Source organism: Microtus pennsylvanicus, chromosome 1 (assembly GCF_037038515.1).
Source record: "Microtus pennsylvanicus isolate mMicPen1 chromosome 1, mMicPen1.hap1, whole genome shotgun sequence".
Lineage (NCBI taxonomy): Eukaryota > Metazoa > Chordata > Mammalia > Rodentia > Cricetidae > Microtus > Microtus pennsylvanicus.
In genome coordinates this window covers 89,422,162-89,448,586 of record NC_134579.1, presented here as the reverse complement: position 1 = coordinate 89,448,586, position 26,425 = coordinate 89,422,162, and the positions used below count along the sequence as shown (strand labels likewise).

General features: G+C 36.2%; 1 protein-coding gene across 1 annotated transcript in view; it reads left to right on the top strand.

Moving 5' to 3' along the window:
- The window catches only part of LOC142849824 (uncharacterized), a 33,573-nt gene extending 17,088 nt beyond the window's left edge, over nucleotides 1–16,485 (top strand). The window contains exon 6 of the mRNA XM_075972549.1: nucleotides 15,543–16,485. Coding sequence (XP_075828664.1) covers nucleotides 15,543–16,384 — 842 coding nt within the window. The 3' untranslated portion in view covers nucleotides 16,385–16,485. The remainder of the gene's footprint in view (nucleotides 1–15,542) is intronic.
- Nucleotides 16,486–26,425: the final 9,940 nt, after the last annotated feature.

Genomic DNA, 26,425 nt, shown 5'->3' with positions numbered 1-26,425 from the left:
ATTATAAAAATCTCAGTATTTGCTTTTCATATCAGAATATATGAGTCCGTAAGAATCTACCATAACATCCTGTGTTAATATTCTACATGATTAATGAACAATGTCTCGTGTTGAAGCATTTTGAACTCTACTGCTTCCTTTAAAAAAATCTGAAAATACTTGCAGTTCTCTCAAAATTTCAAAGTCACAAACAACTGCATGTGGAAATAAAATTGCTTTCACTTGTGCTTCATTCCACAGCTTCTATTTGTCAATCTAATTAGCAGCCCCAACATCTTTGTGAATCTTCCCAGTGAAACCAAGGTAGAGGTATGATAAGCTTCATAAGATTTTGATCTCCATAAGATTTTGAGTTCAGCTTTCCTTTCCCCACTGCTGCTTTGCTTTGATTGAGTACAACAGGCCAGTGCAGCCAGAGATCTCACTGCTGGGCAGACCTCTTGAACTCAGCAAGGGAAAAACTCAGCATTTAAATCTCTCTTGTTTTCATGAGTATCTGTTTAACCAAGCCAGGAGTAAATAGTTCCTGATTCCTGGGGCTCTGCAGATGGTGAGTGTGCGTGTAGTAGGTGAATGGTATTTAGTGATACTGTTTAAAAAGCAAATCCTCTAAAGAGAATCCAGGAACAGAAGCTCAGAAGAGATGGATGGTTCTACAGTAAGTATGTCTCTGCACAGCAGCTATGCTCAATTTCTTCTACAAAGTTGATATATTTATGCTGCACATTTTCTCTGCTTCTCATAGTCTTCCCTAAGGAGTTTATTTCTATTAACATTTGCATGTCTGTGCTAAATTATGACAGTTATAATTGAGTCTTTAAATATATACTATTTACACAGGGTCAAATTCCCACTTTTTGTTCTTGTCTGTTTGTTTTTTGAAGACATAGATCGTCAATGAAGTGATAATGCTTATCATTGGGGATTCCATTGTGACAGAGGAATATTGTAGTTTCCTGGTGCCCAATTCTTCCAGAGACCAACTCACATCCTCATATAACAATAGAAAACGCAAATATATGGATTGATTTCTGCACGGGGCTCTCTTGGTTTACTGGTTTATGAAAAATGCATGCTCGTTCACATGAAATGTGTAGCCTAGCATAACTTTTTCAGTTATGAAAACGTAGACTTAGGAATGGCATAGTCTTGTGGAAAACAAAACTACATATATATGGAATTCACTTAAGAATCTGGAATATGGCAGAAACACGTAGCTTATGCGTGGCATAAAATTGATGCTGTTGTATTCACACTAGAGTTTCTATGCTGTATTCCTTGGGCAATCACTATCCCAGCAATAATGATGTGACTCTTGTGTGAAAAGCCGTCATCAATGTATTGTGTGTGAAAAGCTTTCCTTAATGTATTGATGTTGACTTCATTCACCTGTGTTAGGTTCTCTGTAACACTGTCTACCACTTCAGAGATCATTAGTTTGGTTGTTTTGTTCCTGGATTCATATACAGTGTTTGATTCTGTAGTCAGGATATGTTGAATTCATATTATCAGTAATAAATTATTTTTGAAGCATTGCCAAGTGATGAACATAAACTATCACATCTTTTGTAGAAAATGAACTTCTCTCTAATTATTTATATTTGATTTTTTGCATTGGAAACTACCTAGCATGGGATCGCCACACATTTTCCCAATGAACACAGTAGTTTTTATATGAATATTTAAAAAATAGCGGTCAATTTATATGTTTTTTTAAACTTATCCTTCTACTGAAAACAGTTTTCCTTAAATGATTTCCTAGTTGTATTTGTTTCAACTCTACTATGACCAATTCTTCCCCATCATTTTCCATCAATTTTCAACCCCTTTCTTTCTCTCACCAGAAAAAACTTATTTCTAAGTGATAATAATATTTAAAATATATACTGTGATGTAGTAAGATAAAACAAAACTACCACAGAAAAATAGAAAAAAACAATTAGAAGACAAATAGCCCAAGAAAAGCCAAAAGAAACAGAATCCCCCAAAACACTCAAACTGGAAAATGTATAAATAAGATAAGATATAAAAGAAAGAGAGGATGTAAAGTTCTGACATAACATTATGAGACAAGGAATCTTAAGATGCTGTTAAATTTCTGGGGGGGTGGTATTTTTTCAAGACAGGGTTTCTCTGTAGCTTTGGAGCCTGTCCTGGAACTAGCTCTTGTAGACCAGGCTGGCCTCAAACTCACAGAGATCTACCTGCCTCTGTCTCCTGAGTGCTGGGATTAAAGGTGTGTACCACCACTGCCAAGCTCGCTGTTGAAGTTTTTGAGGTTTGGCTTGCAGCATACTTTTGGGAGTAGTTCTTATCCTAGTGACAATTCCTTGAAAAAATAAATTTTCATTTGCAAATGGTTATGATTCAGAGATAGATTCTGGGTTAGGGATCTGTGCATGAGTCCAATTCTTACTTAATTCCTAGTACCAAATCAGGTGCATAACTACATACCCTGTGTATACTGCCTCTTTTTCTGCTAGTCCATATGTCCTTCAATCCAGGTGAGGTGTGGAAGGCTGTGGGGGTATTGGTATTCTACATCATTGTTGGGTCTTACACACTAGCTTCCTCCTATTTTTAAATTTTTATTATAAACTATCTTTATTCATTTCATGTGCCAAACCCAGTTTCCCTGCCTCCCCTCTTCCTCTTCCTTCCAGTTTACCTCCTGTTCTCCACTTCATCAACTCCTCACAGAGGGTAAGGTATATTGCTTTGAGAAAGGACCAAGTCCTTCACACTACATCTAGGATGAACAAGGTATCCATCCTAAGAGAATGGGTTCAAAAAGTCATTAGAAGCAGTAAGGCTAAATCCTGGACACCCGCCAGTGGCCCCCCAGTTAGCCTCAAAGATACAAATGTCACCCACATTCAGAAGTCCTAACTCAGTCCTCTGCTGGTTCCTTTCCTATCTGACCAGAGTTGCTGAGCTTCTTTCAGCTCAGGCAAGCTGTTTCAGCAGGTATGCCCATCATGGTCTTGACCTCTTTGCTCATATCCTCACTCTTCTCTCTCTTCAACTGGACTTTGGAAGATCAGCCCAGTGCTCCACAGCAGATCTGTGCCTCTCCCTCCATCAGTTGCTCGACAAAGGTTCTATGGTGACATTTGTGATAGTCATCAATCACATTAGAGGGCAAGACCAATTCTGACACTATCTCCACTATTGGAGAGGGTCTTAGATGGGGTCATCCTAGTGGATTCCTGGGAATTTCTTTAGTGGCAGTTTTCTTGCTAGCCCCTAAAGGCTCCCACAATTAAGCTATCTCCTTCCTTGTTCTCTGTCACTGTCTTTTCCCAGTCTCAACTATCCATTTACCTCTAGGTCCCTTCCACCATTCATTTCTCACCTCCTCCTCCCCTTCTAACCTCCCTTCTCCTCCCACCTACATGCTCCCAGTTTTCTCAGGAGATCTAATCTATTTCTCTTAGGATTCTATTTGTTACTTGGCTTCTCTAGGGTCATGGACTATAGGATTTGGTTACAGCTAAAATCCCCTTATGTGTGAATGCATACCATACTCATCTTTCTGGGTATGGGTTACCTCAATCAGGATTGTTTTTTTTAGTTTTATCCATTTGCATGCAAATTCCAAGATGCCAATGTCTTTTATGGCTGAGTGGTACTCCATTGTGCAAATGTATCACATTTTCTTTGTCCAATCTTAGGTTGAGGGACACCTAGGTTGTTTCTAGGTCTGGCTATTACGATTAAGGCTTCTATGAAGATATGAACATAGTTGAACAAATGTCCATGTAGTATGATTGAGCATTATTTGGACATATGCCGAAGAGTGGTATTGCTGGGTTCTAAGGTAGGTTGAATCCCAATTTTCTTTGAAATTTCCATACTGATTTCCAGGGTGGTTGTAAAAGTTTCATTCCCTCCCACAATGGAAGACTGTTCCTCTTACTTCGCATGCTCTCCTGCATAGGCCTGAAAGGGTGTTTTGGGTCTTACACATACTGACAGGTGTAAGATGGAATCTCAGAGTCATTTTCATTGCATTTCCCTGATGGCTAAGGGTGTTGACCATCCCTCTAACTGTCTTTTGGCCATATGGGATTCTTCTATTTAAATTCTCTGTTTAGATCTGTACCCCATTTTTTAATTGTATTATTTAGCATTTTGATGTCAATTTGCTTGAGTTCTGTATACATTTTGGAAATCAGAGTCGTCTGTCTGATGTGGGGTTGGTGAAGATATTTTCCCAATTTCTAGGCTGCTTTTTTATCTTATTGACTGTGATTTTTGATTTACAGAAGCTTCTCAGTTTTAGGAAGTCCCATTTATTTACTGTTTCTCTCAGTATTGTGCTGCTGGGGTTATTACATTTAGGAAGTCGTCTCCTGTGCCCTTGGATTAAAAGCTGCTTCCCACTCTCTCTTCTATCAGGTTCAGTGTGGTATGATTTATAATGAGGCCTCTAAACCATTGGGACTTGAGTTTTGTGCTTAAGGATAGATGTGAATCTATTTTCATTCTTCTACATGTTGACATCCAGTTATGCCAGCATGGATTGTTGTAGAATCTTTCTTTTTTCCATTGTATAATTTTAACTTCTTTGTTAAAAAATAGGTATTTGTAGGTGTGCCGATTAATATACAGATCTTCAATTCTATTCCATTGGTCAGTCTGATTAATACCAATACCAGACCATTACATTATTGTAGTTCTGTAATATAGCTGGATGTCAGGGATGTTGATGTCTCTAGAAGTTCTTTATTGTACAGGATTGTTATGGCTATCCCTGGTTTTTTTTTCATATGAAGTTGATTATTGTTCTTTCAAGGTCTGTGAAGATTTCTTTTGAGGTTTTGATGAAGATTGCATTGAATCAAAAGATTGCTTTTGGTAGTATTGCAATTTTTATTATGTTGATCCTACCTATACAAGAGCATGGGAGATCTCTCCATTTTCTGGTGTCTTATCCAATTTCTTTTTACAAAGATTTAAAGTTCTTGTCAAACAGGACTTTCCCTTGTTTGGTTAGTGTTACCCACAAGATATTTTATGCTATTTGTGGTTTTGTGAAGGGTGATGTTTCTCTGATTTATTTCTCAGCTTCTTTATTATTTGTATATAGGAGGGCTACTAATTATTTTTAGTTGATCTTGAATCCTTCAATATTATTATTATTGTTGTTGTTGTTGTTGTTGTTGTTGTTAATATGTAGAAGTTCCCTAGTAGATTTTTGGGGGTCATGTATGTATACTGTCATATAATATGCAAATAACAAAAGTTTGACTTCTTTCTTTCCAATTTATATCCTCTTGATATCCTTTTGTTTTCTGATCACTCTAGCTAGAACATTAAGAACTATGTTGAATAGATATGGAAAGAGTGGAGAGCCTTGTCTTGTCTCTAATTTTGGTATAATCCCCTTGCCTTTCTTTCCATTTAATTTGATGTTGGCTGTTGTCTTACCGTGTACTGCTTTTATTATGGTTAGATATGGTCCTTGTATCGCAGTTCTCTCAAGACCTTTATCATAAAGGGGTTTCAAATGCTTTTTACAGCATCTGATGAGATAATCCTCAATTAATAATCTTTCATTAATTTTGTGGTGGGTTTCATTGATGGATTTTTGTATCTTGAACAATCCGTGAATCATGCGATGAAACTGACTTGATCATGGTGGATGATTTTTATTGATGTTTTCGTGGGTTCAGGTTTCCAGGTTTTTTAGGAGGGGTTGGGTGTTTTTTTTTGTTTTTTATTGTTTTTGTTTTTGCTTTTTGATTTTTTGATGCAGGGTCTCTCTGTAGCTTCTGTATCCTGTCCTGGAACTAGCTCTTTTAGACCAGGCTGGCCTCGAACTCAGAGAGATCCATCTGCCTCTGCCTCCTGAGAGTTGGAAATAAAGGAGTGCGCAGTTATTTATTGAGTATGTTTGGATCAATGTTCATGGGTGAGATTTGTCTGTAATTCTCTTTCTTGGTATGTCTTTGTGTGGTTTTGGTATCAAGGTAACTGGGCCTCAAAAAAGAATTTGACAGTTTTCCTTCTGTTTGTATTATGTTGAACACTTTGAGGATTATAGGTATTAGCTCTTCTTTAAAATTCTTGTAGAATTCTGCACAGAAACCATTCAGCTCCGGGATTTTTTGGTTAAGAGGTTTGTGATAACACCTGCTACTTCCTTGCAGTTTGTACATCTATTTTAATTGTCAACCTGGTCTTGTTTTAAATTTGGTATATGGTATCTATCAAAAATTGTCCATCAATTTTGTGGAGTATACGCTTTTGTAGTATAACCTAATGATTCTGTGGATTTCCTCACTCTCTGTTGTTATATCCCACTTTTCATTTCTTTTTTTATTTTTTATTAATAATTTCCACCACCTCCATGCCTCCCTTTTCCCTCCCCTACCCACAATCCCCACGCCCCATTCCCTCCCCTTCCCTCTCCAGTACAAAGAACAGTCAGGGTTCCCTTCCCTGTGGGCATTCCAAGGTCCTCCCCCCTCCATCCAGGTCTAGGAAGGTGAGCATCCAAACAGGCTAGGCTCCCACAAAGCCAGTACATGCAGTAGGGCCAAAGAGGAGCCATTTTAGAGTTGGCAAGAGCCTTGACTCTAGAGGGGTTCCCAGGGGTCCAGAGAGATGTACCCAACTACGTCCTTGGGCAGCTGAGGAGAGAGAGCCTGAAATGGACCGATCCTATAAATATACTAATGAATATCTTGCATATAACCATAGAACCTTCATTTGGCGATGCATGGAGATAGAGACAGAGATCCACATTGGAGCAATGGACTGGGCTCCCAAGGTCCAAATGAGAAACAGAAGGAGGGAGATCATGATCAAGGAAGTCAAGACCGCGAGGGGGGCACCCACCCACTGAGACAGTGGGGCTGATCTATTAGGAGCTCACCAAGGCCAGTTGGACTGGGATTGAATAAGCATGGGATAAAACCGGGCTCTCTGAATATGGTGGACAATGAGGGCTTCTGAGAACCACTTTTCATTTCTTATGTTCTTAATCTGGATATTCTATTTCTGCCTTTTGATTAGTTTGGATAAAGGTTTGTCTGTATTGTTGATTTTCTCAAAGAAACAGCTCTTTGTTTCATTGATTCTCTGTATTGTTTTCTTTGTCTCTATTTTGTTGATTTCAGCCTTCTTTTTGATTATTTCCTGGTTTCTACTGCTCCTGCATGAGACTGCTTCTTTTTATCGTAGAGCTCTTAAATATGCGTGAGCTTTCCTCACATTCTTTCTGTGGGCACTTAATGCTATGAACTTTTAGCACTGCATTCATAGTGTCCGGTAGGTTTTGGTACACTATGCCTTCATTTTTGTTGAATTCTAGGAAGTCTTTGATTTCTTTCTTTATAGCTTCCCGAGACCCAGGGGTGGTTCAGTAGAGCACTGTTTGTTTTCCATGTGTAGTGGGTTTTCAGAAATTAGTGTTACTGTTGAATTCTAATCTTAAACCACAGTCCAATAAGATCCAGGGTTTTACTCGATTTTTTGTATCTGTTGAGATTTTCTTTGCTACCAAGTATGTGATCAATTTTAGCGAGGGTTCTGTGAGGTGTTGAGAAGAAGGTATATTCTTTCGTGTTTGGGTGGAATGATCTGTAGGTATCTGTAAATTACATTTGATTCATTAATCTGTTAGTCTTCTTATTTCTCTTTTAGGTGTGTCTACTTTACCTGTTCATTGGGGAGAATGGGGTGTTTAAGTCCTTAATTATTAGTGTGTGGGGTTTGATTTACAATTTAACCTTTAGTAATGTTTCTTCTACATATGTGGGTGTTCTTGTATTTGGGGCATTATTGTTCAGGAGTGAGACTTCACCTTAATGGATGGGTCCTGTTATGAGTATAAGGTGTTTTTCTCCATCTCTTTTGATTAATTTTAGTTTGAGGTCTATTTTGTTAGATAATAAAAGAGCTACACCCACTTTTTCTTTAGGTTCATTTGATTGGAAAATCTTTTCCCAACCATTTACTCTGATTTAATATATGTCTTTGAAGTTGAAGTGTGTTTCTTGTATACAGCAGTAGGCTGGATCATGCTGTCATAATCATTTTCTTAGCCTGTGACTTTCCATAGGGGAATTGAGTTCACTGATATTAAGAGATAATACTGACCAGTGTTTGTTAATTCCTGTTAGTTTTTGATGAAAGTGTGTGTTTCCCTTCTTTTGGTTTTCTGGTGTGAGGTTATATGATGTTGTATGTATTTGTATGTGTGCAGGTAGCTTTGTTTCGTCAGAGTATTCCTCTTGTACTTGTGTAGTGCTGGATTTGTGGATAGGTATTGTTTAAATCTGATTTCGCATGGATTATCTTGTTTGTCAATGGTGATTTAAAACTTTACTGGCTTTAGTAGTCTGGGCTTGCATTTGTGGTGTCTTCAATTCAGCAGTAATCTGCCCAGGATGTGACTAGAACAATGGAAGAAAATAGTGTACTACAGAAACATACAGAAAAAAATCATAAAGCACAATTAAAAAATAAAACAGTAAATAACATAAAAATATTTAAGGTGTAGTTAAGTGATCATGAATATGTTAAAGAATTAGAATAGGAAAAAGACAACACAGAAATGTTTGATGAAGAATATAATTATACTGTCCATTAGGACATGTTCTTGGTGGTTTGTCCTTTTTATCCTATATTCTCCATGATGATTCATGTAGAAAAAAATTGATGAAAGGCAAGGTGCTGTTTGTAATATTATATCTAATCTAGAATACCAAATTTATGGGATTGCTGATCAAAAAAATGTTTAGTCATATTTTGCTGGTGTTTTTATTGATTCTTTAGAAATTTTGCTGAGTAACTTATTGTACTTTAGTTCATACGGATCTTATGTTCTTGAAGCAGTGATGGGAACCTGTAGGGAAAAGTCAGTTTTGAATGTCAGCTGATCCAAGCCATGCATCAGCTACACAATCTACATCCTTTACTTGTCCTTTATAAATCTGCCCACAGATTCCCAGCACTGATTCAGGACGTAGAAATTAGTCTCTTTATACCTCGCCATACAAAGGTGTCAGCCGTTCCATGGCCTTCCCACTGATGTCATTGGAATCATATGCAGTAAAAATTTCTGCTTCTTTCTTGGATATGGAAATTCTGCCTTTGCTACACATCTTATGTTTGACATATTTTTATTTGACAGCAGTGTATGCCCGCATGGTTGCAGCTTACAGCTCATGTTTATTCAGCCTATGGGTTCTAAAGAAAATTTGCCATGAGGATAGATAATTAAGGGCACAGGTGAAGTCTGGAACTTCACATGAAGATAATCTGGCTCCCATTCTCATACCCCATTTAGGCCCATAGTTCTGAAGGTTAACTTTTCCTACTTGGTTTTAATACTTCCAGCACACAGTTTTTAGTATAGACTGTTTTTGGAGTATGCCTTTTAGAATAATGCTAAGCAAGAACACATCAAATTTTGGGATGAACTCTTGTATCCTTAGTCTAAGTAAAGAAATATTTACGTGGGCATTTGATAAACTCTTTCCTTTCATGACAGGGAATCTTGACATTCCAGGATGTGGCAATTGATTTCTCTCCAGATGAGTGGGACAGCCTCGACTTTGCACAAAGGGCTTTGTACAGGGAAGTCATGTTGGAGAACTACAGTAACATGGTCTCTGTGGGTGAGACATTTTTCTTTCCTGATTCCTTCTTTATCATATTTGTATCCTACAAGGATGTTTTACATCTATGTCTGAATTGTCTGCCTCACATTTATTTGCCAATTTAATAAAAATCTTGGAGTTCATTATGTAAATCAAAATGTTTTGTGTAAATTTATCTTGTCAATATATTCCTGACTCCTGGAGATGATATTTATCATTCAAACTTTCATAATACATTTTAGTTTTCAGATACATCATAGATTATATATTGATTTGCATCTTAATGATTCATAATGTGTTTGAATTTGATCCAGTAGTAATTTACAATGAAACTCAAGGTATACCATATTAACAGAAATGCTTTTGAGTGTGTTAAAATATTTGAAGATAGCAATAAGAAAATCATATTTGGAATTTTAAATTATAGGCCATCTTATATAATCAGCATGGTGTTTTATGAGAAATCCATGTGTTTTATTTTATCCCAAGTTATGGTCATAGGTCTCTTCCAATATGCAGGTCTTTCAGTGTCAAAACCAGACCTGATCAGCTTTCTTGAGCAAAGCAAAGAGCCCTGGAATGTGAACATTCGAGAGGCAGAAGGCAATGAACAAGGTAATCATAATGAAGCATTGGCACACGTGGGAAACCTGGGGCATGGAGAAATTCTGCCCTGAAGGGGGATGCATGGTGTAGGAGAACAATTATGTTTTCATTGGTTAATTAATAAAAAACCTGCTTGGCCTGATAGGGCAGAACGTAGGTAGGCGAAGGTAAATTCTGGGAGGAGAAAATCAGAGTCAGCGTGAGAGAGCCACCATGAAGACCCGAGGTCAGATATGCTAAATCTTTCCCAGTAAGCCATGACCTTGTGGTAAACACAGATTTATAATAATGGGTTAAATCAAAATGTGAGAGTTAGCCAATAGGAGGCTAGAGCTAATGGCCAAGCAGTGTTTCTATGTGGTTATTTTGGGTGCAATCTAGGGAACAAAAGTCTCCAAATCCCTGTAACAGATGAACAAATATTTCTACCTAAAATTATGTAAAAATTCACATTGAATGATTATTCCAAATTACTTTATAAGTAAAATGACCTAAGATTTCCTTTGAATAATTAATTTATCTATAAAGCAGAAGTAAAATGATTTGTTGCTACATCTTTGAACACTACCAGGACTTGAAATGAGCAATATTGAAATGAAAATTAGCATTGAAAAGTTTCACAGTGTTTGAAGGAGTATTGCTCGGTACCTGTTCATGTCTGTTTGTCTGCTCTCATGACAGAATCACATGGTTTTCTCTGTTGTGTAATCTCACATAAAATCAGGAAATATAAATCTTATAGTTGTATTCTTTGTAGAAGATTGTAGAGTTCATTATTTATGTCAGATACTGCAGAACTAAAAAGGGAACTTTTTCTAGTTCTGCAAACTATTCTTTAGAAATTAAGACTTGTTTAGTGTCATATATGTTATTAGTCTAATTTAATCACCTACTAATCTCTGAATATCAAAATTTATATGTTAATATCCACATAAATGTTGTATATGCACTTGTTTTCATTTGTGTTTTATATCTGTATTGGAATTTGTTTGGGGAAACAAATTTATATATCCAGAGTATTTTACTTTTAATACTTTTATTAGTGATTTAAGAATACTTTGCAATGTCATTTGACCAAATTCAACTCTCCAGTCTTCCCATGTTCCACTTCCTCCAGACATCTTTGGTTTTTTCCTCTTCTTTTTTTTACATTCACAGAGTTCAATCTGAAACTTCCATAAAATTGTGGGTGTTGAGCATGGCCTACAATATGGTTGAACAATCAGAAGTTGCACATTCTTAAAATCCACATTATTCCCTTTCTCCAAGCATCTTTAAGATAATAGTGGCTTCTCAGCAAGGCATGGCTCTCCAGGCCCCTTCTTACTGTCTCCCAGGGATTTTAATCTGGTTTGGGATTGCTCATGTCTGATACATTCTATCCTAATTACTTGAGTTTATAAGGGCAATTGACATGTTGTGTACAGAAAGCACTATTTTCTTATAGTCATTCATGATTTCCTGCCTTGTTATATATTATCACTCTGTCCTGAAAGAGCTCCGAACAGTCCATGGAATAGGTTTGCTATGAACATACTCATTAAAATTAAATATTTTCTTGTTGTATATACCATGTTCACCTGCCAGCCACCTTGAGTTGTCAAATTCTGCCTGATATTTGGGAATGAAGGCTTATAGATGCAACAGTCTGTGGGTAAATCAATAGGACAATAAAAATAATTTTAATAGCAGGCAGAATAATGGTAGTAGGTGGTACCTTCTATCCTTTAATCATGCTCCAAAATTAGCATGAATAATCCTCAAATTATTCTGCAAAATAAAAACAGCAGAACACTGTTAAATTCTTTTCATGAGGACAGTTACCTTGATATATAAATCGTGTATACACCCAAAATATAAGTGAAATTTATGCCAATTTCAGTATGAACATATATACAAAAGTCCTCCATAAAATATTTGCAACCTATATCCAAACACATATCCAAAAGGTAATTTACCATAAAACCTACTCTTTATGTAAAGACATGTAGGGAGAGATGAAAAATTCAAAATCAATAAATGTAATCTACCACTTGTACAAACTTAAAGTCAAATTCCAGAAGTTCACCTTATTAGATGCAGAAAAGCCTTTGACAATATTAATAGCCCTTCTTGATAGAAGTCTTGAAGATATTAGGGGTACAAGAAATATGCCTCTACTTAAAAGATGCAATTCGCAGAAAATGTATAGCCCAAATCAAACTAAATGGAGAGATTTCAAAACCTCTCCACTAAAAAAGGGAACAATGCAAGTGTACTCAACTCTCTATTTGTACTCGATACCGTACTTGAAATCTTAGCTTGAACAAGAACATAAATGAAGAAGATCTAGAAGTGATTAATAGCAAAGGAACAAATCAAAAGAATGTTATATGTAGATTCTATGATTTTATGTATAAAATAATATCTTTATGAAGAAACTTGTCCAACTGAGAAACACTTTCACCAAGGATAGGAATGCAAAATAAACTAACAAAAATCATTAGCCCTCCTATATACAAATGAGAAAAGACTTAAATAGAATTCAGGGAAATGATACATTTCACAATAACCTCAAAAAATAGTTTTGGGTAATTTGAACTACAACAGTGAAAGACCTTTATAAAATCTTTAAGACATTAAAGAAATGAATTGAAAAAGATATTGGAAGATGGAAAAATATACATGCTCAAGGATTGGTCAGTTGATATCGTAATATACTGATTCAGTGAAAACCCTATAAAAATTCTAACACAATTCTTCTCAAATCTCAAAAACACGGTTTTCAGTCTCATATAGATACAAACAAAAACCTCACAATAGCTTTAACAACCATGAAAAAATAAAACTATAAACAATATACCATTCAAGACTTTTAAATTATACTACATTTTTAATAATAATTAGGTTTTGTATAATAATAATGTTATGGCTAAAACACAGATATATTGATCAAAAAATCAAATTGTAGATACTAACTTATGTCTATCCATCTATTACATTCATTTTGTATAAGAATCTAGAAAAATGCACTTGAAAAATAAGAGCATTTAATCCTAATCTTACCTAAGCTATTTCGAACAGACCATAAGTCCCCAAAGAAAAAATAGTTTTCTCCAGAGATTCTCAGTGGGGATAAAAGTAACAATTAGAGGAATTCCCCATAACCAGCACTTGAAGGATATCACCACACAACTCAATGGAATTTTTGTACATTATTTTCCCCCATAATGTTAAGTTTGGGAATATATTTAGTTTTTTTGACCTTACAGTGTATTTATGTACATTACACCTTCAAAAGTTTTGTTTTACTTTGTTTATGCAATTTTGGGGGTACAAATGTGTTTCTTACTCTCTACAAATACTTACTGTGCTTTTTCTTTATTTCCAATTCTTCTCTGACCCTATCTGATTTCTTTGATTCTGATTATACTATTTTATCGTTATTCTTTAGATGCTTATTTGTTTTCAAAGAAGTGACTGAAATTGGGCAATTGTAGACATAAATAAAGATGGGGATGATCTCAAGGCATTTGGGGGATGAAAAGTCATAGTCAGAATATATTTTATGAAAGTGTCTATTCTCTGTATAAGAAAAAGAGAAAATGTATCTATGAGAGAAAAAGATCAATTCTAGGGAATTTCCTTGATGTCTGAAATTTTATGGATCTCTTCCTTGGGGTAAACATGATTGTCTGTAGACAAGTTAGTAGTAACTGTTTCCAGTTCATCATTTGTTCTTTCCTTATTAATTAATATTCTGTCTTATTCCTTAATATTACTCACTTTTTTTCATTTCAAAGGATTGTAGAAATAAGTTAAATCCATTAAGATAATGCAATTTTATCAGTGTATTTTTTTGCACTTTGGTTATAGTCTTTGTATTAGTTACTTATTATCTATTGCTGTGATAAAATTCCAAGATAAAGGCAATATATAGAAGAAAGTTCCATGACGATGAATGAGAGGTAGCAGTTGGCAAGGTGCTAGAGCAGCAGTGAGAGGTCCTGTCTAGAATCACAACAGGAAGTAGATAGCTCACTGTTGTTATTAGAAGGCTTTAAAATTCTCAAAACCAGTGTCCAAGGACATAAGTATTCCAGTAAGTTGATACCTATTTATCCTACCCATAAATATCCACCAACATTAGACTATGTATTCAGATATCTGATTATATGAGGTCATTTCACTCAAACCACCTAATCTCATTTATTATTTTGAAAATTATGTTTGAAATCTTTTATTAATATAAATTCAGTCCTTCCATTTTATAATGTATTTAATATATATTATAAAAGATATTCTATCCATTTACATTAAGAAGATTAATTCATTAGAATAAATGATTTGAAGTTTACTAATATGCCATCTTGCATATATGTCTACACATATACAAAATTGTGTCACTTATGTATCTGAAAAACGTTCACCTAAGTATACTAATTCAAATAATTATATATTTTTCTTTCTTCCAGTTTTATATTCTCATCAAACACAAGACTTATTTTTACAGGAGAATAGACAAGATTTTATCCACAAGTTGGTGTCAGGAATAGCTGTAAGTAGTGACTTTTAAACCTTCCATTTAAGGATGATTTAAATATTTGGTGAAAAAGAAAAGAGAATGGATTATGTCGTGATTGAAATAATCTCTATTCATCAGCCATCCCAGGTGGTCCTAGAAATAAAGGTCAATAATTTCTACCTTATCTGAAAAGATTTCACATTAGATCGCTCACATTTTCAGAAGCAGTTTCTTCAGTAAAAATACAAATAAGTTTAAAACATGCTTTTTTCTACAAAGAATATTTTAAAACGTGAAAACTGAATGACATGCACTCTATTAAACATTGGCTAGAGTTTTCTCAACAAAATTACATTTTGTTAAAAGCTATTTATGAGATAAATGTGAGTTTTTCTCAATCAAATGAGACTGAAAATATATCAAAGAATTTTCAGTCATGAGAAACGTTACACATTCAATGATGTTATTAAAGCCTTTCCTAGGAACTCTTAGAAGAATGGTTTCCAGAATCCTCTTCTTAAAGGGACAAATTCCCAAAAATCAAATCACAGTATGTCTTTTCTTATTATATAAGTTCATAGAAGAAGTCTGTTTTTCCTAAGAGCCAATACATACATGATAATTGTAAGGATGATTTTGATTTTAACAAAACTTCTTTTTGTTTCAGCATGACCAAAAACAAGGGAGGCATTATATAAACAATCAAAATGAAGAGAGACAAAACAATTGTATAGAATGTGGAAAGTGCTTCAATAGAGATGCATGCCCCACTATGTATAAGAGAAATAATTACAAAAAGAAGGCATACAAATGTAAAGATTGTGGCAAGTCATACACCTGTCAGGCAAATTTTAAAGATCACCAGAGAATCCATACTGTTGAGAAACCTCACAGGTGTCAAGAATGTGGCAAGACCTTTACTTGGGCCTCAGCTCTTCACAGACATCACAGAATCCATACTGGTGAGAAACCTTACAGGTGTCAAGAATGTGGCAAGACCTTTACTTGGGCCTCAGTTCTTCACAGACATCACAGAATCCACACTGGTGAGAAACCTTACAGGTGTCAAGAATGTGGAAAGTCCTTTACCCGGGTCTCAATTCTTCACACTCATCACAGACTCCATACTGATCAGAAACCCTACAGATGTCAAGAATGTGGCAAGTCCTTTACCCGGGTTTCACATCTTCATATTCATCACAGAATCCATACTGGTGAGAAACTTTACGGATGTCAAGAATGTGGCAAGTCCTTTACCTTCGCCTCAGCTCTTCAGACTCATCACAGAACCCATACTGGTGAGAAACCATACAGATGTCAAGAATGTGAGAAATCGTTTGCCACTATCTCAACTCTTCTATCTCATCAAAGAATTCATACTGGTGAGAAACCTTACAGATGTCAAAAATGTGGCAAATCCTTTACCCAGATCTCAACTCTGCTATCTCATCAAAGAATTCCTACTGGTGAGAAACCTTACAGATGTAACGAATGTGGCAAGTCTTTTGCCAGGAACTCAACTCTTTATAAGCATCAAACAATTCATACTGGTGACAAACCTTACAAATGTAAAGAATGTGGCAAGTCCTTTCACACAAATTCAAGTCTTAGAAAGCATCACAAAATGCATGTAATGGGTACATTTCATGAAATTTCTTAGTATACCTCACATTAATTCATTGTACAGATCTTCATGCATTAGCCAATTTATTTCATAGACTCACATCCTTCAATTAATTTTCAAATCTTAGTCAATACTTAGACAGCCAAGCAATTCTTAGGAAGTAGAAACATTGTATGCAGATTTGAACTTTATTGTCATCAAACATTTGTTGTAAACAGGATTTATACATCATTGTAAACATACTATTTAAGAATTAATTGCTATTAATAGGTAAATATTTCTAGTAGAGTAAATTGACCAATAACATTTCTTGACTGTAGGTTAAGATAATGTGTGACAAAAACAGCCAATGTCAAACTAGTTCAGATTTTGATGCACATTTAATTTCTTGGCATATGGTTACCTATGCAATGAGATTATACTTTATATAAACATTATTTTTCTGTGAATTTTTGTGATTCTTAAATAAATATTAGCTTGTTTTAATATTCATGTCTTTTAATTTGTGTCTTTGCAACAAAACAGTTAAACATTTGTCCCAATTTTTATTGCATTTTTTTTTCTGATAGTCTGTGAACACTTCCTTGGATGAACTGGTAGGACAGAGAATGACACACTACATAGATTACTTTAAACTTTTATAATTTTGGTTCAAATCAATTGAGGTAGATTGAAGATATCAATGGGCATGCAAAATTGGATGAGGAAATGCTACAAGGCAACAACATCAAACAAAGATCTCTAGTCATTTAGGAAAGCAGGGAGTGGGAGAGTTGGCCTTCTCCAGAGAGAAACACATAAACTGATTGTCCAGTAACCAGTGGACATGCCTGAAACCATACAGAATTATAACATTGTATGGAATGCTTTCCTTGTTTTTAGGAACATATGTATATACAAATTTATGTATAAAAATAGCAATGAATGAATAAAGGAGATCAACTTGAAAGAGAACAGAGATTGTGGTATATAGTAGAGTTGGAGGTCGGCAATTGTAAGTACAAAATTAATCTTATTATTCTGTGTATTTTAATTATATTAAATAAGTAATGTGTTTGTATACACCTCCTTGTTTCCCTGTTATACTTCCGACATCTAAAATATCTGCCCTCACAGTTCTGCAAAATTTTTCATCCACTTTTCATATTTTTCTATGTTCCATTTAAAACATTCCAAAACTATTTTCCTCATCTTCAGGGAAAAGTCATCTTAAGTGGCATTTCATATTCTTTCTTTCAGTGAATAAATGTTTGACTGTGAAGTATCTTAGCATCTGAACTAAACGTGGGAAGTATGTGACTCAGTTACTTAATTTTATTTTATTTTTTTGAGACAAAGTTTCTTTGTGTAGCTTTGGAGTGTATCCTACAACTCACTCTGTAGAACAGGCTGGCCTGATATTAAATATGCAACAGTCTGAGGGTAAATCAATAGGACATTAAAAATAATTTTAATAGCAAGCAGAATAATGTAGTAGGTGGTACCTTCTATTTTTTAATAATGCTTCTTGAATTAGCATGAATACTCTTCAAATTATTCTACAAAATAAAACAGCAGAACACTGTGAAATTCTTTTCATGAGGACAGCTACCTTGATAACTAAACCACATATACACCCAAAATGTAAGTAAAATACATGCCTATTTCATTATGAACTTATCTGCAAAAGTCCCCAAAGAAAAATTTGCTACCTATATCCAAGAACATATCAAAAAGATAATCTACCATAGGCTTTATGTCAAGACATGTAGGGAGAGATGAAAAATTCAAAATCAATAAATGTAATCTACCACTTGTACAACCTTAAATTCAAATTCCAGAAGTTCATCTTATTAGATGCAGAAAAGCCATTGACAATATTAATAGCCCTTCTTGATAGAAGTCTTGGAGATATTAGGGATACAAGAAATATACCTCTACTTATAAAATGCAATTCGCAGAAAGTGTATAGCCCACATCAAACTAAATGGAGAGAATTCAAAGCTTCTCCACTAAAAAAGTGAACAATGCAAGAGTATTCAATACAGTACTTGAAATCTTAGCTTGAACAAGAACTCAAATGAAGAAGATTTAGCAGTGATTCATAGCAAAGGAACAAATCAAAATAATGTTATATGCAGGTGCTATGTTTTTATATATAAAGGACTGTAAGAACTCTATGAAGAAACTTGTACAACTTAGTAACACCTTCACAAAGTATAAGGATTGCCAAATTAACTAACAAAACTGAGTAACTTTCCTATATACAAATGAGAAAAGACTTAAATAGAATTCAGGGAAATGATGCCTGTCACAAAACCTCAAAAAATAGTTTTGGATAATTTGAACTAAAACAGTGAAAGACCTTTATAAAAACTTTAAGACATTGGAGATATTTATTGAAAAAGATATTGGAAGATGGAAAAATACACATGCTCAAGGATTGGTCAATTGATATAGTAATATACTGATTCAGTGAAAACCCTATCAAAATTCTAACACAATTCTTCTCAAATCTCAAAAGCACAGTTTTCAGTCTCATATAGATACAAATAAGCAAAAACCTCACAATAGCTTAAACCACCATGAAAAATAAAACTATAAACAATATACCATTCATAGTTTTAAATTATATGACATTTTTATAATAATTAGGTTTTGTAAATAATGGTATGTCTGAAAGACAGACATATTGATCAAAAAATCAGATTGTAGATACTAACTTATGTCCACTCATCTATTACATTCATTTTGTATAAGAATCTAGAAAAATGCACTTGAAAAATAAGAGCATTTAATCCTAATCTTACCTAAGCTATTTCGAACAGACCATAAGTCCCCAAAGAAAAAATAGTTTGCTCCAAGTGATTCTCAGTGGGGAAAAAAGTAACACTTACAGGAATTCCCCATAACCAGCACTTGAAGGATATCACCACACAACTCAATGGAATTTTTGTGCATTCTTTTCCCCCAATAATGTTAAGTTTTGGAATGTATTTTTTTTTAATTGAAAAACTTTCTGCCTCCTCCCCGCCTCCCATTTCCCTCCCCCTCATCCCACTCCTCCCTCTTTCCCCCACTTCTCTCCCACTCCTCCCATTCCTTTCCCCCTCCCTCTCCAGTCCAAAGAGCAGTCAGGGTTCCCAGACCTGTGGGAAGTCCAAGGTCCTCCCCCCCTCCCTCCAGGTCTAGGAAGGTTAACATCCAAACAGGCTAGGTTCCCACAAAGCCAGTTCATGCAGTAGGATCAAAACCCAGTGCCATTGTCTTTGGCTTCTCATTAGTCCTCATTGTCTGCCGTGTTCAGAGAGTCGGTTTCATCCCATGCTTTTTCAGTACCAGTCCAGCTGGCCTTGGTGAGCTCCCAGTAGATCAGCTCCACTGTCTCAGTGGGTGGGTGCACCCCTCGAGGTCCTGACTTCCTTGCTCATGTTCTCCCTCCTTTTGCTCCTCATGTGGACCTTGGGAACTCAAGTATTTATTTTTATTTATGACCTTACAGTATCTTTATGTACATTACATCTTCAAGAGTTTTGTTTCGGAGGGGGGAGGACCTAGGACTTACCACAGGGCAGGGAACCCTGACTGCTTTCGGACTGGAGAGGGAGGGGGAGAAGGGTGGGAGGATGGGGAGGGAAATGGGAGGCTAGGAGGAGGTGGAAACTTGTTTTTTTTTTTTTTCGTTTTCTCAATAAAGAAAAAGAGTTTTGTTTTGCTTTGTTTTACGCAATTTTGGGGGTACAAATGTGTGTCTTTCTCTCAACAAATACTTACTGTGCTTTTTCTTTATTTTCCATTCTTCTCTGATCCTATCTGATTTCTTTTATTCTGGTTATATTATTTTATTGTTATTCTTTAGGTGCCTATTTGTTTTCAAAGAAGTAACTGAAATTGGGTAAATTCAGACATACGTAAAGATGGGGATGATCTCAGGGCATTTGAAGGATGAAAAGTTATAGTCAGAATAATTTTTTGTAAGCATCTATTTTCTATATAAGAAAAAAATATATCTCTGATAAAAAAAAAAGATCAGTCCTAGTGAATTTCCTTGATGTCTGATATTTTATGGATTTCTTCCTTGGAGTATACATGATTGTCTGTAGACCAGTTACTAGTAACAGTTTCCAGTTCATCATTTGTTCTTTCCTTATTAATTAATATTCTGTCTAATTTCTTTTTTTATATGTGTTGTCAAATTTAATTTTTTATTAAAAATTTCCACTTCCTCCCTACATCCCATTTCCCTCCCCCTCCGCCCATCACCCTTCCCCCTTCCTCTCCAGTCCAAAGAGCAGTCAGGGTTCCCTGCCCTTGGAAAGTCCAAGGTCCTCCCCCCTCTATCCAGGTCTAGGAAGGTGCGCATCCAAACAGACTAGGCTCCCATAAAGTCAATACATGCAGTAGGATCAAAACCCAGTGCCATTGTCCTTGGCTTCTCGGTCAGCCCTCATTGTCTGCCACGTTCATAGAGTCCGGTTTGATCACATGCTCCATCAGTCCCAGTTCAGCTGATCATGGTGAGCTCCCATTAGATCAGCCCCACCGTCTCAGTGGGTTGGTGCACCCCTCGAGGTCCTGAATTCCTTGCTCATGTTCTCCCTCCTAGTGTTCTTCATTTGGACCTTGGGAACTCGGTCAGGTGCTCCAATGTGGGTCTCTGTCTTTATCTCCATCAATCTCCAGATGAAGGGTCTATGGTGATATACAAGATATTTATCAGTATGGCTATAGGATCTGGACATTTCAGGCTCCCTCTCCTCAGCTGCCCAAAAACTAGCTAAGGATATCTCCATGGATACCCGGAAATGCCTCTAGAGTCAAGTCACTTGCCAACCCTAAAATGGCTCCCTTAATTTAGATATATACTACCCTGTTCTAATTTCTTAATATTACTCAATATTTTCATTTCAAGGGATTGTGAAAATGAGTTAAATCCATTAAGATAATGCAATTTTATGAGTGTACTTTTTTGCATTTGGGTTATAGTCGTTGTATTAGTTACTTATTATCTATTTCTGTGATAAAACTCCAAGATAAAGGCAATATATAGAAGAAAGATCCATGACAATGAATTAGAGGTAGCAGTTGGCAAGGGACTAGAGCAGTAGTGAGAGGTCCGGTCTAGAATCACAACAGAAAGTAGATAGCTCACTGTTGTTATTAGAAGGCTTTATAATTCTCAAAACCAGTGTCCAAGGACATAAGTGTTCCAATAAGTTGATACCTCTTTATGCTACCCATAAATATCTACCAACATTAGACTATGTATTCAGATATCGCATTATATGGGGTCATTTCACTCAAACTGCCATAATCTCATTTATTATTCTAAAATTGTGATTAGAACCTCTAAGATAACATAAACTCGATCCTTTCATTTTTATAATGTATTTAATGTATGTTATAAAAGATATTCTATCCATTTACATTAAGAAGTTTATTTCATTAGAATAAATTAATTGAAGTTTATTTTATATCATACGCCATCTTTCATATATGTCTACATATATATAATTGTGTCACTTATATATCTGAAAAACATTCACCTAAGTATACTAATTCAGATAATTATATATTTTTTTCTTCCAGTTTTATATTCTCATCAAACACAAAAGAATAGACAAGATTGTATCCACAAGTTGGTGTCAGGAATAGCTGTAAGTAGTGACTTTAAAACCTTTCATTTAGAGATGATTTCAATATTCAGTGAAGAAAGAAAAGAGAATGGATTATGTCGTGATTGAAATAATCTCTATTCATCAGCCATCCTGGGTTGTACTAGAAATCAAGGTCAATAATTTCTACCTTATCTGGAAAGATTTCACATTAGATCGCTTACAATTTCAGAAGAAGTTTCTTCAGTAAAAAAAGTACAATAAATTTTAAAACACTTTTTTTCTACAAAGAATATTGAAAAATCTGAAAATTGAATGACGTATATTCAATTAAACATTCACTAGGATTTACTCAACAAAATTACATTTTGTTACAAGATATTCGTGAGATAAACATGAGAAGTTTTTCTCAATTAAGTGAGACTGAAAATATATCAAAGAATTTTCAGTCATGAGAAACATTACACATTTACTGATCTTATTAAAGCATTTCCTAGGAACTCTAATGAATAGTTTCTAGAATCCTCTTCTTAAAGTGACAAATTCCCAAAAATGAAATCACCATATGTCTTTTCTCATTATATAAGTTCATAGAAGAAGTCTGTTTTTTCTAAGAGCCAATACATACATGATAAGTGTAAGGATTATTTTGATTGTAACACAACTTCTTTTTGTTTCAGCGTGACCAGAAACAAGGGAGGCATTATATCAACAATCAAAATGAAGAGAGACAAAACAATTATATAGAATGTGGAAAGTGCTTCAACAGATATGCATGCCCCACTATGCATAAGAGAATTAATTCCAAAGAGAAGGCATACAAATGTAAAGATTGTGGCAAGTCATTTATCAGTCTCACAAACTTTCAATCTCACCAGAGAACCCATACTGGTGAGAAACCTTACAGGTGTCAAATATGTGGCAAGTCCTTTACCCGGGTCTCAAATCTTCATATTCACAACAGAATTCATACTGGTGAAAAACCTTACAAGTGTCAAGAACGTGGAAAGTCCTTTACCCAGATCTCAACTCTTCTATCTCATCAAAGAATTCATACTGGTGAGAAACCTTACAGATGTAAAGAATGTGGCAAGTCCTTTACCTGGGTCTCAAATCTTCATATTCATCACAGAATTCATACTGGTGAGAAACCTTACAGATGTCAAGAATGTGGCAAGTCCTTCACCAGGGCCTCAGATCTTCAAAAACATGACAGATAATCCTCCAACTTTTAAGCACAGTTAAGGGGTTTCTGAATAGGAGTCTCGTCCAATAGTACATGAGACCAAAAATCAACTAATAGGTGCTTATGAAATTAAAACTTTTAATTTCAGCATAAGAAAATATAATTTACATGGTGCATACAGATAATTAGAAAATCACTGGTGCAATGGTGACGTGAGAGTTATTGTGTATTTCACTTCCTGCTGATCTGGTGAGGCCTGTACTCTAGGTAGGAATCAGTATCTGGTCCTGTGTCCATGGTCAAAATACCATGGAAGAATGAAGCATATATTCCTTTAAGATGAAGCTACTGTTGTTACTTTGTGTGACAAGAGTAACTTCTTTGTAAATATTTCCGATTCTATGGATAGATGTCTTCAGCTGTCAGCCTTGGTCAGAGGTTCTTCTTTATGGAGTGCACAGCAGCAAATGCGCAGCCTCATAATTTCAGAATGTTGGAATGCCCCTGAATGCTCATTCCTAAACGGGACCTGTAGACGATCCATTCCCCCTAGACACAGGGGATGTCATTGAAGTGGGTCCTGAATGTCCTGGCTGAGGGTGAGTAGCACTGCTGTGACATGCTGTCTTTGGGCATGACCCAGCCACTGCTCACTCACAAGAGCTGTTATCACCTGCAGCTTCAGGTGACCATGTTCAGAACTGACCATTAACCTATCTGTCGTGAACCACACAGCTGGAGGAGACAGCCTGCTGGTGGAAGAAAAGCCTCCTAAGCTTTTGTCTCAGGACAGAAAATAAAAAGAAAGCTCAAAGATGACCATTTGTATTACTTATCCGTTCCCCATTTCCCCCCTTTCTTCATCTGTCTCCCAGGGAAGACTCTGTCATTCCTATTCCCTCAAATTAATGAGTTTATTGAGATTAATACAGGAATATAGGCACAGAATTGCTTACAGTTGTATGAATGACTCATATCTGTAGTATCACAAAGGCCCCCATCAGAATGGGGGACTCAGGAAAACTAGAACCATGAACATGTCTGCATGGTTTGTTTGCAACTGACTGAGACAGAGGTTCTCATTTCTTCAGTTCTCCTTACTTACCACATAAGTAAGTTTGAGAGCAGAAGGTCCTTACTAATCTTTTAGCGCCAGCCTTCCCAGCCATGTTTTAAATGCTAAGTCTTATGAACTTCCTTTCTCTTTCCGTAGAATTTTGTGAGACTTAAGGAAATTCTCCTACTTAGGGAAGAGCACACCTGTTGTAAATCCCATATCAAACAGTGATTCTCGAAAGCATACATGCTAGGTATAAAGAATGATTGGTTTACATTTTGGACTGTACAGCTGTATGCATTTACATATATGCATGTAACAGCAATGAATGAAAAGACGGGTCATAAATGAGAAACAGAGCAAGGGAGAGTGCAGGAAGGGTTTGCAAGAATGAAAGGGAAGAAAAAAAAATGCAAGTACAATCTCAAAAATAACAGAAACTCTTCATGTCAAAAAAGGAAATTTTTGCATATTACTTCACGTTTTCCTTAAAATGTTAGTTAGTAACACAAGATCACCATCTACCATGGAGCTCTGCAAAAACTCTAAAGCTACACACCCGTCCTGAAGTCCCTGGTGGAGCAAACTTTATTGTTCACCTCCTCTCTAAGCACAGCTCCATCATGCTCAGTGACTCGGCCATAAACACTGCTTCTCTCATACATAGTTTTTCAGGAAAACCTATCATTCATCATCTTCCAGTCCATGATATTTCTGAGACCTCTTCTTGAGATAGCCAAGCATTCCGGGGCTTAAAACAAAACAAAAGGCATGGAGTTAGGAATGTTGGAAATCGGAGCGTGGATCAGGAATTGTTTTAGAGGAATGAAGGAAATATGGTCAAATTATGCTGTACACATGGACGAAATTCTCACAGAATTATAAAATTGTCTATGTTAAAAGTCACAGCTCAATAGCATTAAAATCTGATGAAAACGTTTATCTTTTGAAAGAAAAGAGTGAGGAAGTCACTCTCAGTGAAATTGAGATTTTGACATTTGACAAGAAGCATTTTCTTTTCAAACGCAAATAATGGGGGTCTGGCCCAGTTGATTCTCTTGTGCTTTTAATTGTCTTCTTTCTTTTCCTTAGGAAGAATTACATAAAGCCTGTGATTCTTTTTTTTTCTTTTTTTTTATTGAGAAAAGGAAAAAAAAGTTTCCCCCTCCTCCTAGCCTCCCATTTCCCTACCCCTCCTCCCACCCTTCTCCTCCTCCTCCCACACCTGTCCCCCTCCCTCTCCAGTCCAATGAGCAGTCAGGGTTCCCTGCCCAGTGGAAAGTCCAAGGTCCTCCCCCCTCTGTCCATGTCTAGGAAGGTGAACATCCAAACTGGCTAGGCTCCCACAAAGCCCGAACATGAAGTAGGATCAAAACCCAGTGCCATTGTCCTTGACTTCTCATCATCCCTCATTGTTTGCCATGTTCAGAGAGTCCAGTTTTTTTTGTGTGTGTGTGTTTGTTTTTTGTTTTTTGTTGGTTTTTTTTTTTTTTTTTGGTTTTTTCGTTTCTCTGTGGCTTTGGAGCCTGTCCTGGAACTAGCTCTGTAGACCAGGCTGGTCTGGAACTCACAGAGATCCGCCTGCCTCTGCCTCCCGAGTGCTGGGATTAAAGGCTTGCCGTTTTAGCCCATGCTTTTTCAGTCACAGTCTAGCTGGCCTTGGTGAGCTCCCAATAGATCAGCCCCACTGTCTCAGTGGGTGGGTGCACACCTCTTGGTCCTGACTTCCTTGCTTATCTTCTCCCTCCTTCTGCTCCTCATTGGGACCTTGGGAGCTCAGTCCAGTGCTCCAGTGTGGGTCTCTGTCTCTATCTCCATCCATCACCAGATGAAGGTTCTATGGTGATATGCAAGATATTCGTCAGTATTGCTATAGGATAGGGTCGTTTCAGGTTCCCTATCCTCATCTGCCCAAGGAACTAACTGGGGACATCGCCTTGGGCTCCTGGGAGCCACTCTAGGTTCAAGTCTCTTGCCACCCCTAAGGTGGCTCCCTTAACTAAGAATTGTGCTTCTGTGCTCCCTTATTTAACCTTCATTTATCCCTATCATCCTGTTTCCCCAAGTTCCCTCATCCTCCCCTTCTAACTTTTCTCTCCCCATCTCCCCTTACACTTAACCCACCCCACCCCCAAGATTCCACTTTCCTCCCAGGCAATTTTGTCTACTTCCCATAGGCAAGAGGATAACTATATGTTTTTCCTTGGGTTCACCTTCTTATTTAGCTTCTTTAGGTTCAC